This window comes from Vulpes vulpes, chromosome 1, assembly GCF_048418805.1.
Source record: "Vulpes vulpes isolate BD-2025 chromosome 1, VulVul3, whole genome shotgun sequence".
Lineage (NCBI taxonomy): Eukaryota > Metazoa > Chordata > Mammalia > Carnivora > Canidae > Vulpes > Vulpes vulpes.
In genome coordinates this window covers 125,312,330-125,328,061 of record NC_132780.1, presented here as the reverse complement: position 1 = coordinate 125,328,061, position 15,732 = coordinate 125,312,330, and the positions used below count along the sequence as shown (strand labels likewise).

At 48.5% G+C, this 15,732-nt stretch overlaps 1 protein-coding gene across 2 annotated transcripts in view; it reads left to right on the top strand.

The window, feature by feature from the left end:
- Positions 1-15,732, top strand: part of ITGB5 (integrin subunit beta 5) — a 117,248-nt gene that overhangs the window by 8,391 nt on the left and 93,125 nt on the right. For both annotated transcript variants that reach the window (XM_072725445.1, XM_072725450.1), the window contains exons 2-3: positions 870-955; positions 11,954-12,158. In XM_072725445.1, the coding sequence (XP_072581546.1) occupies positions 870-955; positions 11,954-12,158 (291 nt within the window). The remainder of the gene's footprint in view (positions 1-869; positions 956-11,953; positions 12,159-15,732) is intronic.

The window sequence follows — 15,732 nt, the reverse complement described above, 5'->3', positions numbered from 1 at the left end:
CTGCTCATGGTCAAAAGAAATGTATCCTTGAGGAGGAAGGGAAAAAAGGGACCGTAAGTCTCACCAAGGACACCTGCGCTGCTGGCAAGGTTGCGGGGGTGGGGGTGGGAGTGGGGTGGGGTGGGGAGTTGAGGGGGGGCGGTGGCTTTAGCTTCACCACCACAGTTCAGATTTATGGAAGAGAAGGGATTGGCCTTGGTTCGAAATAACCAACCTTCACAATGATAAAGGAATTCTCTTCTAATCCTAGTTTCTGATGTTTTTACCAGGGGTGGGTTTTGAATTTGATCAGGTGCCTCTTCATTTGCCCAGGGAGGTGATGATATGGTTTTTCTTGTTTGACCTACTAACAGGTATACGGAATTACTGGATTTTCTTTATCTTAACCCAACATTGATTTCCTTGGGTACATTCTTCTTCAAAGATTCTTCTGGCTTCTTTTGGTGCACTGGGATTTGGTATGATAGTACTTGATTTAAGACTTTTCTTATGCCTGAAGGAGAGCAATCTGTTCTCTTTTTCTTTCTTTTTTACTATTTCTTTTGGTCATTTTGGGTGGACTAAGTGTAATGATGCCTTCGGTAAGGGAGGACCTACTGTGTTATGGGGGTAGAAATCTAAGTGGGTCCAGGAGAAGAAATGGGGGTTGCTAACACAAGTGTGCATGCTTAGTGGGTGCTCCAGAAACTGTCGGGGATTAGCCTCAGCCAATGTGCCTTGACCTGCCATTACCCCGGGGGCCTGTGCCCTTCAGCTGTACCCAGACTCCCTGCTAAAAAAGGAAGTGACTCCTCCCAGCCCATTCAAAGGCCTTATCAATAAGGCTCCTGGCCAGGAACTAATTGGTACATCTTTATCTTTCTTTGAAGGTCTCAACATATGCACTAGTGGAAGTGCCACCTCATGTGAAGAATGTCTATTAATCCACCCAAAATGTGCCTGGTGCTTCAAAGAGGTAGGTCTGTGGTGGTAGGCCTGGTGGGAGGGGGCTGGCTACGCCCAGCACGCACGTCGTCGACTGTGCAGAGAAAGGGTGTATAGATTTTGCAAGCTGCCTCCTCTTCTTTTTCCCAGGGCGATGACAAAGCTACATTTTTATAACATGATAAGTTCAGTTGGGTCTTTAGATAGCATTAAGGGTTTTAGTCCTATTTTAGGAAAACAAGATCTTCCTTCCCTTTTGTCGGGGAGCCAGTTGTGACTCTTGTATAGTTTCCTGCTATTTGGTAAAAGATCTGAGCATGCGAAGTGACTTTGTTGTATAATAGTTCAAAACGTGCGTGGGTGGGCGGCATGTGAATGGAGGCCAGTCATCTTCACGTGGCTTATCTGAGGATGAGTTTTATGAATCAACCTTTCTGGCAAAATTAAAAATGATGGCTGCTGTCTCTTCAAGCCCTCTAAGAAGGGTTATAAGTTCGGGGAGATGTTAGGCATATTGCTGTCCTAAAGCAGTCACGTATCAGAACTTGGTGGGCTCATCAGCAAATGATCAACTTTTTTTAAAATCACTGCTTCGAAGGAAATTTCTGGGTCACTTTTCAAAATTGATATTAGAGCACGGGGCACACACCCTCCTTGCACGAATGCACTGTTAAGGTCGTAAATTTTTTTAAGTGTTGATTTGTTTTAGAGATAGAGAGAGTGCACAAATCGGTGAGGGTAACAGAGGGAGAAGGACAAGCAGACTGTGCTGAGGGCAGAGCCCAACACGGGGCTGGATCCCACGACATTGGGATCATGACCTGAGCTGAAATTTTTTTTTTTAAAGAGAAGCAGAGAGAGAGAGGCGCAGAGACACAGGCAGAGGGAGAAGCAGGCCCCACACAGAGAGCCAGACATGGGACTCGATCCAGGGTCTCCAGGATCACGCCCTTGGCTGCAGGCAGCGCTAAACCGCTGCGCCACCAGGGCTGCCCGACCTGAGCTGAAATTAAGAATCAGACGCTTAACCGACCGAGCCATCCTGTTAAGGCGCTCCTGTTGAGGTTATTTTTTGGAAGAAGCTAAGACTTGCCATCTTGGACGGGCTCAGTGTCTGCAGTTCAGTGCATGGTGCCTGGCTCAGGAGGACAGGAGATGGCTCCTGGGAGGCTAAGCTTCTTTGCCATGATGCAGCCTCAGAGGTCTGGGGATTGCTTCAACCTTGGATGGCTACAGACAGTCGTGTGGGGAAGCCCACGAGACTCCGCACACTTTGTGCATAGCCTTGTTGAAAAATCGAATGCTCAGAGAGGTAAAGTGACTTTTTCAAGGCCACACGCTGTGCCAAAGCTGGGTTTCTATCTGGCGTCTCGGACTTCTGAGCCCAAGCTCTTTCCCCTAGGCCTCTTATGTGTGCCCTCTCTAGAATTTTTTTCTAGCAGAGAGTAAGATTACGAAATAAATGATCCCAACCCCAATAAATATTCCCAAGATATGAACACTTCATTGTGTATGTGCTTAGTTGTGGTGTATCTGTTGTGAACTTTCTCTAAAACCTTTCATACCCTGTGACTTGCACAACAAATCCAAGTTCCTTGGCCCCTACCTGCCTCCCCACCATCATCCCCCATCGGGAACTAGCCGAAAATCCCCAGAGAGCCCTGCCTGATATACGCTCTCATGGTTTTCCCTGTGCTACCCCTTCTCCTAGAAGGTCTTCCTGGCTTCTCCTCCTTTCCCTAACATTTTGTCGTCTAGTTTCCAAGAATCAGCTCTGGACTCCCCTACTCTGTGAAGACTTTCGTGGTTTTTCCCAGGCACATCGTCCAGTCTACCCATACCATTGATATAAGAATGTTCTCTCTCTCTTCTAGAATGTCAAGGCAGGGCTTTATGTGTTTTCGTCACTGTTGTATCCCTAGGACCCAGAGTGTTGTGGGGCACACAGTAGTTGCTCAATAAATATTGACTGAAGGATTTCACTGGTTTGCTATTTATTGCGTGTTTGCATGTGCAGGCCAAGACCACTTCTTTGTCTCTCCATATTCTCTATTTCTTTGATGACACTTAACAGCGTTTTATTATGGGACGCCTGGGTGGCTCAGTGGCTTAGCACCTGCCTTTGGCTCAAGGAGTGATCCTGGAGACCCGGGATCAAGTCCCACATCGGGCTCCCTGCATGGAGCCTGCTTCTCCCTCTGCCTGGGTCTCTGCCTCCCTCTCTCTCTCTGTGTCTTTCATGAATAAATAGATAAAATCTTTAAAAAATGTTTTATTGTATTAATTTGTTTTCATGCCTGTTACTGACTAGATCATCATCTTCTTGAAAACCTAAATTATGTCGTATTCATCTTGGACTCCTCAGATCCAGCCAAGAATGCAGCAGAGTCATAGTTGATAAGAAAGATGGGCTTAAACAATATGTCGTTAGAAAACTGAAGTTTATTTATTTTTATTTTTTTTAAGATTTTATTTATTTATTTGAGAGAGAGAGAGAGGGAGAGCCAGCATGAGCAGGGGGAAAGGAGCAGAGGGAGAGGGAGGGAAATCCTAAGCAGACTCCCCGCTCCATCCCAGGACCCTGAGATCAACAAGGGGCTCCATCCCAGGACCCTGAGATCATGACCTGAGCCAAAGGCAGATGCTTAACCAACTGAGCCACCCAGGTGCCCCCAAACCAAAGTTTAAATCTCAGTTTTGCCAAGCTTTCCTCCGAGTTTCTCCATCTGTCCTCTGGAGAGCCCTTTTACACGAACGTGCACTTCAAAAGAAGGCGACGGAGCATTAACTCTGCCTCTGACCCCTGGCCTGCCTTCGGTTCCTCCTCTACCTCTTCCCAGGAGCATTACCGCCTCTCTGCCTTCGGCCAGCAATTTCTATTTAATCTCTCCGCCCACGCCGGATTTATCGCTCCCATGTTCACTGTCACTCTCCTCGGGACGCCCGGGGAGAATCAGACGAAGTTTTATTCCGAGGAGGAAGCGGAACTCAAGCACTGCTTCTACAAAGGCCATGTCAATACCAAGTCTGAGCACACAGCGGTCATCAGCCTCTGCTCGGGAATGCTGGGCACATTCCGGTCCCACGATGGGGATTACTTTATTGAACCACTGTTGTCCATCGATGAACAAGAAGATGAAGAGGAACAGAACAAACCACACATTGTCTATCGGCACAGCACCCTACACAGAGAGCCCTCAGCAGGAAGGCGTGCATGTGACACCCCAGGTATTTACTTCCTGCTCAAGCCAAGTCCCCAGCTCTGTGAGATGGGGCAGTGGCAGTACTACAGACATGTACCTGTTTCACAAGCTGCAAAGTGCTACCGTTTACGTGGTCTGTTATTCAGTCTTCAAGCGACGTAGGTATTCCCAATCGCACAAATATGGAAAGCACAGAGAGGTTTAGTAGCTTGTCCAAGGTTGCACAGCTAATAACCAATAAAGCCCCAGTATGCACTCAAAAAAAAAAAAATTTTTTTTTTTGGGTGGAATTTTTTTGGAAATTGCCACCCTCTGGTGTTCCCGGGGGTATGAAGTGAGACCGGTGCGTGCGAGGGCTTTCGGGTGGGACTGCTAATGAGCAGAACGCGTGTTCTCCGGCACCCAGCCGCCGTCATCCGTGGTATCTTCTAGCAAACGGAAGCAATGGGATCTGGAAGCCGGGGTCAGCGGTCTGTCTTCGGTTTCTTTCTTCCTTGTGCCGGTACTTCTACGAGTCTGATGTGCTTGCGTTGATAGTGCACGACGTGATCCTGAGGAGCCCTGCATCGTCGCAGCCCACACTTGGGTTCCCTCTCTGGCCCAGTGGCTTCCCTGGGCTTGGACGGGGCCTCGGTCTCCTGTGATGCCTGCACGGGGAAGCAGCTTTCTGTCGTCTTTGGGGGCTGAACTGCCGCCCGGGCCTTCGTGGGTCTCAGGGAGCTGAGTCCGGGCAGTTCAGCAGTGGTTTCTGATCGGCCCTTTAGCGGGGAGACAGAGGAAGGTGCGGCCGAGGGCCGTAGGGGCGTGTGATGCGTGGTACATCGAGGCCTGGTGCCTGGTGGGCGGGGGGGGGGGGGGGGGGGGACAGGTTCCTAACCGTGTGTTCCTGTGGATGCTGCTCCGCCGCCCGCCTTGTCGCTGCCTACCTGCACGGGTCGGCCGCTCAACATGTCCCGTCGGGACTCCCCGTCGGGACTCCCCGTCTCTCCGGCTCACAGTCCTTTCTTACTTTACCTGAGGTGGGGAGGGGATCCTTGCTCTGCATTTAACACTCCAGGTAACCTCACTCCACCTCCCCTGCGCAGGCTGCTCCCCCATTGCTGTCTTCTCCCATAGGGATGGAGCTGGAGTCTGCTCGTGTCTGGCGCCCACTCAGTGCTTCTTGCTGGTTCTGTACCCAGTTCTGCTGCATGGCTTTTTATTTATTTATTTATTTATTTATTTATTTATTTATTTATTTATTTAGTTTTTGTGTTTGTGTTTGTTTTTGTTTTTGTTTTGCTTTTTAAATTTAAAGCAACAACAAAAAAATCTTATTTTGGGGTGCCTGGATGGCACAGGGAGTCGAGTGTCCGAGGGGAGAGCAGCAGGCAGGGGCAGAGGGAGAAGCGGACTCCTCACTGACCAGGGAGCCCGACGTGGGGCTTGATCCCAGGACCCCGAGACCATGACCTGAGCCGAAGGCAGACGCCCAACCGACTGAGCCCCACAGGGGCTCCTGAGCATCCGACTCTTGATTTCAGTTTGTGTCATGATGTCAGGGTCATGGGATCAAGCCCCATGTTGGGTTGCACACTCAGCAGAGAGTCTGTTTGGGTTTCTTTCTCCCTCTCGCTCTTCCTCCCCCTGTGCTTGCTTGCTTGCTCATTTTTTTCTCTCTCTCAAATAAATCATCTTTTTAAAAATCTAAAACATTTTTAAAAGATTTTATTTTTGAGTAATCTCTGCATTCATCGTGGGGCTCGAACTTGTAATCCTGTGGTCAAGAGTCGCATGCTCCACCAACTGAGCCAGCCAGGAGCCCCCTGCATGGCCTCGTTAACCTGGCTCCTTGACTTTGTTTTCTTTCTTTTTCTCTTTTCTTTTCTTTTCTTTTCTTTTCTTTTTTTTCTTTTCTTTCTTGGTTTTATTTATTTATTCATGAGAGACACAGAGACAGAGAGGCAGAGACACAGGCAGAGGGAGAAGCAGGCTCTATGCAGGGAGCCTGATTCAAGACTTGATCCCGGGACCCCACAATCACGCCCTGGGCCAAAGGCAGGCACTAAACCACTGAGCCACCCGGGCTGCCCTTGCCTTTGTTTCCTAACACAGTTTACCGGTGGCTTCAGACTCACCATCTGGCATCAAGAACAGTTTCCAGACTCTCCTGTACCCCGAGACCAGGAGTTTGGGGGGCTGCGAGTCCTTGCCTCTGCTCCCCTGTTCCCGCTGCACACAAGACGGCATTGGAGGTTAATTGAACCTTGGGTGACCGTGGTCTGGGTCCCCAGCACAAGAGCCAAAAAGCGGGGGCAGCCGGGCAAACCCGCAGTGGCATCCGTCTTGCAGCTCGGGCGGGACTGTGGTAGCATCCCGGGCGGGCTCCTGGGGGAGGTGGCGGCGGCCGGCCTGTGACCTCCCCTTGGGCTGGGAGGGAGAGAGGAACGTGGACGTCCCCCTGGCGCACGGAAATCTGTTCATGGTCATGAAAGGACTGATGGAGGCCGATTGTAGATGCTTCACAGATATTTGCTCGGGGATCGGATGAGCCGCCGAAGGCTGCAGAGGGGTTTCTCCGTCCCCCGGCCGGGGCCACGCGTGCCGGCGTGTTCCTCACCGCAGACTCTGGTTTGCAGCGCTGGCCTTTTCCCCTCGCCCCCCACGCCCCCGAGGGCTCCCAGGGAGGCCGGCCTTAGAGGCCGGCGGCGGCCTGCCTGTGCCCCCCTCCCTGCCAGGCTCTCCGCTGGGCACCGGTTTCCTCCGTCTTCGTCCCAGAAGCTGGCCTCGGCCTCCTTTCCTGCCGGGGTCCCTCTTCTCCCAGGGCCTGCTGTTTCTCTCCGCTCCCCCCACCTGCTGTTTCAGAAGCCTACAGGAATCCCCCCCCACCCCCCCCCCAGCAAAACCACCGCCCACGTCTGTGTTAGAGTTCCAGCCTTCAGCCAGAGGAGGCAGGTGGCGTGCACGTACCGAAGGGCACGTGGCACGCTCGGACGAACCCGAGGGAACCCAACCCCTGGCTTTGGCTGCAGGGGAGAGACTGGGGTGAGCAAAGTGGCCAGGGCGTGGGGTGTTACCACGTTCCAGCCAACCGTGGAGCTCATCATAAGCCTCCACACAGCAGGCGATGGAGCGAGTACAGGGGAGAAGGTTGCCACAACTTGCAAAGGCCAGTGTTGTCACTAATGAAAGGGATCTACCTTTGGAACACTTCTCTTGTCTTTTCTACATTACACCAGAGTGACCAAAAGCCATAAAAGATGTTTCAAGTTCCTGTTCCCATTCTGTTGCTGCTCTTGGAAGTTTGCCCGTAATGCAGTTTCCTTTTATGTATCCTTGGAGGGTCGACAGGTGCGTTTCTTGAGACCGTGGACAGATGCTTCCCCCGTAAGCTGGAACCCCTTCCAGCACGGAGCCTCGCGAACGCGTGTAAGCAGTTGAGCTGCACCTCATTAGAAGCCCTTCCCGGAGCTAGCTTCCATTTTCCCATGTTGAGATGAGGTCTCCTCTCTGCTTCCATGCCTGTTTTTCTGCATAAGAGAGAATATTTATCTTCCAACTTGGACAGATGGCAGGAAGATCTCTGCCTTGGGGGCAGCAGGGAAATACTAAATTCTAAGGGATGGAGTCTGGGATGGACCCAGAGTGAGTTGCCTGCTGCAGGATTCACCATTGCCTCTGTTGAGATGGCAGGGAGCTGATGCAGAGAGCGCAGGGAGGTGATGCAAAGAGCTGTAGGCAGCTGAGGTCAGGTTACCTGGAGTTGCTTGGGTGAATTTAGGCATGAACTCTGGCATCTGGGCCTCTGCTTCCTCACCCACAGAGAGCACGGGGCTGGCACCAGCTGATGCTTCCCCTTGGAACTTGCTGTATTCTGGGTCTAGGTGTCAGGGCTCTGGCCTCTGAAGGATAATCCAGAGAAGGGCTCAGGAGTGGAAGAGAAGCACTGGGGCTTGTGGGGTCAGCATTCCCTGTGGGGCCCGCAGTGCTCTCTGTCCTTTCTTTGGGCAGCAAGAACCTAGGGCTAGAAATTAGTCATGGCTCTTTTCAGACTCTGTGCCAGACGGACCTTCAGCTACTTGTGGGAACCCCACCATGGAGGTAGCTCCCTTATTCTCAAAATGTGCTTCAGCCCACAGGTGCCTCGGGTGGTGTCTTTGACACCTTAGAGCCCTGGGACAATGACAAGACTCAATATCTAGTCAAAGATGTCTCAGAGGCTTTGGACACATCAACGTCGGGCCTGTCCTAACAGAGGCCACTGAACTTTGCAAAATAGGTGAAGATTGTTGACAGACTGATGATAGAGTTGGATAGCACTGAGACTAAATCTAAATTTGGTACAGGCGCCACAGTAGGGTGTCCTTTGCAGTGTGTGCAGCTGGAGCTCCTGAGAAAGGGGCTCCCTGTGTTGTCCCATTGCTGACCCGGTTGGCACTTTTGAGGTCACCTTATGAGTTGCAGTTTGTTTTATAGCAGGCTCTGTGCCCAACATGGGCCTTGAACTCACAATCCCTAGATCCAGAGTCTCATGCTCTACTGATTACTGAGCCAACCAGGCGACCCATAAGTTGCAGGTTTAATGTGGTCATTGGTAGTTCTCATATGGGCAACCAGGTTGCCCATATGTGTTGAAAATTTGACCATATTAGATCAGTTTTGCTGGATTTATTCGTAAGAGGGAAAAATAACTGATGAATCTTTCACTGTAAAATGTTTCTGTTCAATGAGGCCATCGTCTCTAAGGAGGGAAGGCTGAAGCCCTGTGTCATGGCAGATCTATATTGGTAATCAGCTCAAGTAAATGTTGACTATTACGTGAACTGTTTACGTGACAATAGAGAGGTTGATGGCCCTCCCTCACCTGTGCAGGAAACTTCAGGGAAGCCATGTGCATTGGAGTGGGGGTTTACCACAACCTCAAAGAAGAGTATTAAGGAGAAATAAGGGGAATGAAGAGTGCCTTGCTCCTCATGTCCTAGAGATTAAAGAAGCCTCAGAGCCTCTAGAGTATGTTTGGGAAAGCCAGACACAGATCACGTTATAAGTGGCTTGGGTGTGGCTGCCTCTTGTTCTCCAGGTCTGGGAAGGATGACCTGGACTTTAAGTCTCCCGATGATCCTAGCAGGTACATCTTCCCTGGCCAGCAAGTGGCCCAGTACAGGTTCTCCATCAGGGACTGGTAGTGTTTGTCAAGAACCCCTTTGAGCAGGATGACTGGGAAGATTGCATGAAGTTCGCTGCTAGTGCGAGTATCCAGGCAGTAGGGCGTGATCTTGATGACCAGGCTGAAATGGGTTGCCAGGGGGTGGATTAGGAATCATGCAACTACCTCTTGCTTAGAGTGCAGCAGGTTGGCTCTGTGGCCTAGTCTATTCCAGGATGCAAGCTGCTCCAGACCAATCAGAAGGGTGTCCGGGGAGACCCATCACTGGGGAGACCAAACAGGCTTTCGTTGCCAACTGGGTGGCAGAGGTGTGCACTGGACTGCTCAAGACAGTGTACCTTGACAGTCTGAACTGAGCCAGGCATAACCAGCTTGTCAAGTGGAGGAGCTGGCAGCCAGGCCCTGTAGGCCAGCAGGAAGTTCAGAAATTCTCTCCAGGTAGGCTCTGAGCAGGTGAGCCCCTGAGCCCTTCCAGCTCGGGACAGCCAATTAGACCACCGCTGCTGGCAGCTCAAGACAGCAGACCGCTACTGCAGGGCCCTCAGGAGGTTACCTCGCCTTTCTCCCACCCCTGTGCTTTTTTACTGCTTCATCCAAATTTCTACATCAGGGCCCAGCTTGACCATTTGGAAGCCAGTTAGGAAAGCCTACCTTTGAAATCTTGTATAATTTCAAGGAAAATCATTGTAAGCTAGAATATTTTTTTTTCTCACCTGTTCCACATGTGTGTGGAGCCACTTATACTTATGGCACCGTCCCTGAGGTTGACAGGTAAGATCTCCAGGGGTTCGATATACAAAATAAACATTCAGTTGTAAAACAACAAAAATGACAAATCACAGAGGCCCAGAACAACACATCTGGTTTTACGTATATAAAAACACTGCAAATTCTTGACTTCTTGGTTTGGAATCTTGCGAAGGCTCTAACGGGCACTGGCCAGCCCCGGGGCATCCTCATGTCTGTGCTCCTGCCAGCTGTCTGGCTCCTAACATGACAGTGAGGACACTTGACTCATTTCAGGCTTTCTGGCAAAATGTTACAGAGGCGACAGGAAGGGATGGGCATCATAACTCGTCCAGCCATCAGGAGGATTATCCAGTCCAGCACTGGCATCCAACCAGCTGGTGGAGGTGATCTTATTTTCTACCATCCACCAGTGAAAGGGTGTTCAGAGAGAAACCCGGGTTTGCTTTGCTGCTAAAAATTCCCTTACTGGAAAGAAAAAACATTCCCTTACTGGAAAATGATCAATACTTACCAAGTACCATATTTTATAATAGAGGATATTATTTCATTTTAAAGTGAATGGCCTAGGGACACCTGGGTGGCTCAGCGGTTGAGCATCTGCTTTCAGCCCGGGGTGTGATCCTGGAGACCCGGGATCGAGTCCCACATCGGGCTCCCCACATGGAGCCTGCCTCTCCCTCTGCCTGTGTCTCTGCCTTTCTCTCTCTGTGTCTCTCATAAATAAATACAATCTTAAAAAAATAAAATAAAATAATTAAGTGAATGGCCTAAACTCCTGGTGCCCCCGATAAGGCTGGGTCGTCCTGTTACCCAGCCTTCTCCTAAATCCGGCTTCAGAAAGGAAAGATATATCTTATCAGGGTGGCTTTATTGTTCAAACACGGTAAAGATAATAAAAAAGAAATGTAATCTTGGTCCATCTGCACTAATGCCTCAACAATATTCAAAAAATTTTTGTTTTGAATCCTAATGCAGATATAATTTTATTTTCTGATTTTTTTTCTTAGTATGTTTTGAACTTTCTTTTCACTGTTCATAATTTTGAATAACTGTCATCTATGGAGGACAGAGACCATGTTTTTCTTATGGTTGAAGGTTTTAGGTTTACAAGTTTATAAGATCGTGCTATTCTAAATAACACTGCAGTATATATCTTCTAATGGAGTTTCTCCTTTTTTTTTTTTTATTGACTTCTTGGGATAAATTCCTGGGAGTGGACCACTGGATCAAAGGGCACAATGTTTATTGCCACGTTGTCTTCCAGAATGGTTGTGTAATGGGCAGTGCCTGCAGGGTGGATGAGCGGACGCCTCAGAGGTTAACTCTTGATTGCCTAAGTGAATGATAAGTACTTGTCCACTTATATGGTATCTTTAAAACATTTTTAGTTGTGCCACTGACCATTTCAGTTACTCTCTTCCAGCTAATCGTGCAGAGACAGGCCCATTTTCCTTTAGGAGAATTTTGATCGTTGGAGTAACAGCTGAAACCAAACTTTTTTTTTTTTTTAAAGATTTTATTTATTTTTTCATGAGAGAGACAGAGAGAGAGGCAGAGACACAGGCAGAGGAAGAAGCAGGCTCCATGCAGGGAGCCCAACGTGGGACTCAATCCGGGGACTCCAGGATCAGGCCCTAGGCCAAAGGCAGATGCCTAACCACTGAGCCACCCGGGCTGCCCAAAACCAAACATTTTTATTCTGCATTTACAGTTTACAAAGTACTTTCAGGCCCAACACCTTAATTAACCCTTGTAATCCTTGGTGAGGCATTTGGGGTCAGTGTTAGTCACTCCCCACATTTGGATGATGAAAATGGAGCGCGGAATGTGGCAGGTGCACCAGATGCTGATGCGCCTACGACGTGACACCTCACGTCTGGGAAGACACCCTGAGCACTTTTCTGCTCTCTGCCTGTGTTTCTGCACCTAGGACTTTGGCAGCCTGCGCTCTGTCACCTCTCGGTGTGACTTGAAGGCAAACCTGGTCAAAAACGGCTGCGGAGACGAGTTTGAGAGCCCGGCCAGCAGCACCCAGGTCCTGCGGAGCCTGCCTCTCAGCAGCAAGGGCTCCAGTCCCACCAGCTCAGACGTCATTCAGATGACGCCACAGGAGATCGCCCTGAACCTGCGGCCGGGTGAGTGCCCTGGGGATGGGATGCGTTGGTCATGCCAAGGTGAGCTAGTGCAGGGAAATGGCAGAGCTTGGCCCAGGCCCCAGGAGGCAGAGTACAAGGCTCCCGTGGACAGATAGGTATCTTTGCTATTTGTTTAATCGAGGTAAAACATATGTAACATAAAATTTAGCATTTTAACCATTTTATTTTATTTTTATTATTTTATTTTTTTAAGATTTTATTTATTTATTCACAAGATACAGAGAGAGGCAGAGACATAGGTACAGGGAGGAGAAGCAGGATCCATGCAGGGAGCCTGATGTGGGACTCGATCCTGGGACTCTGGGATCATGCCCTGAGCCGAAGGCAGACGCTCAACTGCTGAGCCACCCAGTCGTCCCAGTTTTAACCATTTTAAAGTATGTAGTTCAGCAGCATGAGATACATTCACCATGTCTATCACCACCGTCCCTCTCCAAAACTTTTTCGTTATCTCAGCCTGAAACTCTGTGCCCATTAAACACACATTCTTTCTTTTTTTTTTCTTTAAAGATTTATTTATTTACTTGAGAGAGAGAGTGTGTACATGTGCTCTCCAGAGCAGGGAGGAGGGGCAGAGGGAGAAAGAGGGAGAGAAGCGGACTCCCTGCTGAATAGGAACCCGGTGACCCTGAGATCAGGACCTGGGCTGAAGTCAAGAGTCCTAGGCTTAACCAGCTGAGCCATCCGGGTGTTCCTAGACGCTAGTTCTTGATTCCACTCCCACCTTCACTCTGGCAGCCACCATTCTTTCTGTCTTGAGGAGTTCGACTACTCTCCATGCCCCATATACGTGAACCCATACAGTACTTTTACTTTTGTGTCAGGCTTATTTTACTCAGAGCATGTCTTCAAGGTTCATTCACGTTGTAGCATATGTCAGAATTTGCTTCCTTTTTAAGGCTGGATTAAACTTCAGTGTATGTGTATACTGCATTTTGAGTGTCCATCCATCGGTGTTTCCACTTTTTGGCTATTATAAGTAATGTGATTGCAGTTTATGGGAGGATACTGGTAGGTTTACTCCCTAGTTAATACAACAAGTTTCTCAGGAAAGTGCTGCTTTCAGGAAAATGTATTTTTTCTTGTCAGCAAATTCCATTTGAGTCCATGGCATGCTGAAGGGACACACTTTTAGAGTAGAGGTATTTTGTTCTATGACCCTAGAACCTCTGCAAGCTCTAGGATGGATTGTGATATGAGGAAACAGATTTTGTGTACAGATTTTAGGCTAAATACCTAGCCCACTCTAAGGTAGCTAATACCATCGTCCACATGAGGAGCGACCGGCTCAAGGTCTACTAGTTAGAAATGGTTACTCCAATTCAGTCCCAGGTCTTTGTGACTAGAAAACTCATGTTTTTTTTTCTAGTTCATCCATTTTTTAAATATAATATTTTGCATATTAGAGTTGTGTTGTCAAAAAGTGGATATGCATAGGTTCAAATTAGAAAATATCACATTTTGAGAGAAGGTAGCTTATTTTCAAATTCCTTTGATTTTTTAGCCTTTTATTCTATCTCATTGCCTAAGAAACCATTGGCAATCACTGCTTCCAGATGGTTTGCTTTAGACTTCAGGGCCACTTGGAGCCGGTGGCAGGATCATGGATGTGGCTAGCCATCCTGGGTTCCAGCTCTAACTCCGGGCTGAGCTTGGAGGACCCGAGCAGGCTACCCCACTTTTTAGCTCTCCAGGTCTTTGTCACCTTCGTTCCTCACAGCCACGTTAGGAGGCTTAAATGAGGCTTTTTGTATAAATAACACTTTAATTTTTTTTAAATTTTTTATTTATTTATGATAGTCACACAGAGAGAGAGAGAGGCAGAGATACAGGCAGAGGGAGAAGCAGGCTCCATGCACCGGGAGCCTGACGTGGGATTCGATCCCGGGACTCCAGGATCGCGCCCTGGGCCAAAGGCAGGCGCCAAACCGCTGCGCCACCCAGGGATCCCTAAATAACACTTTAAAAAGTCAAAATTCCCGCTCTTTACAAAGAGTAGCAGCCAAAGATGCAGATTCTGGAGTCAGCTAGGTCTAGGTTTGAATAGCGATTCTCCGTGTCTCAGAGATGTATTTAGCTCCATGCCACCATCACAAGCACTTAGTAATGCTGGTTGTTGGTGTCATCGTATATTTAAAAATGCTTAATCTGCCTATTGAGTTGTTTTGGGAATAAGAAATGAAAGGAGGATGTATGCAGCTCTGCTAGAGAGAGAGGCACAAGCTACTAGGTTGCTGGAGATTAATGTGGGGATTAGTCGAGTTTTACGGGCCAGAGCCATTGACTGTAAGGGACACTTAGCCTTTTTGTTTGGTGAGATACCATGCTGAGAGAGAGAAGGAAGGAAGGGGGCCCTTGCAAAGGCCTGTGCCTGGGTAGGGAAGAGTCAGCTGAGCCTCTGTGTGGGCAGCTGGGTGGAGGTGTCCTCTGGGTTGAGGTAACTCCTCTCCGTACGTGAAGACAGGCTCAGGGTCAGGGCTGTGACGGAGAAGGGGATGTAGGAGTTGTGCAGAATGTTAAGATTATTTGAACATTGTGTGGGATAAGAGTAGCTATCAATTAATGTGAATGATGTATCTTCTCTCTTAGTTAATCACAGTAAAACAGTAACTTAAAGGAAATTCTTCAGAAATCATCCACTTTTTAAAAAAAGATTTTATTTATTTATTTGACGGAGAGAGAGAGGCCACAAGCAGGGGAGCAACAGGCAGAGGGAGAGGGAGAAGCTCCCCACTGAGCTCCAGAAAGCCTGATGCGGGGCTTGATCCCAGAACCCTGGGGTCATGACCCCAGTTGAAGGCAGATGCTTAACCACCTGAGCTACCCGGGCGCCCCTCATCCACTTTAATGCAATATTATTTTTCATTTCTACTAGACTCTGTCTCTATTCTCATGTTCATAATTTTTATAAACTTTTTTTTTATGATAGTTACACAACAGAGAGAGAGAGAGAGAGGCAGAGACACAGGCAGAGGGAGAAGCAGGATCCATGCACCGGGAGCCCGACGTGGGATTAGATCCAGGATTGCGCCCTGGGCCAAAGGCAGGTGCTAAACCGCTGTGCCACTCAGGGATCCCTAATTTTCATAAACTTAAGATGTGTTTATAATCATGCACTGACGTCACTTAATAATTAACAAAGACCAAAATTCGCACTGTCAAGCAAGTTTATAGTTTCAGGTCATCATCAGAGGAGGTTTTTAACTAACACTTGTGAAACTCCTCATTTAGAATTGTTCTCAGAGCCTCTGGTTTTCTCTCTAAGAAATATATACCTTCATGGTGGCAAATCCTTATTCTTTAGGGTAGAGTTAGTTTAGGAAAGAGTTGAAGGTCACACAAAGCCAGAGATGCCACAGTTTGTTTTGTTTTTTTTTAACAATTTAAATTCTACTTAAAATCACAATGAAGGTATGACTCTGAGACCGTTCTTTGATTTGATTTGCCACCTGGCTTTTTAAACAGCCCCCAGCGAGGAGTTAAAGAAGTGATTCAAGTGAAGGTAGCCTCCTTGGGCAAAGTTTTCTTGGCATTGCATTTATGCACAATACTG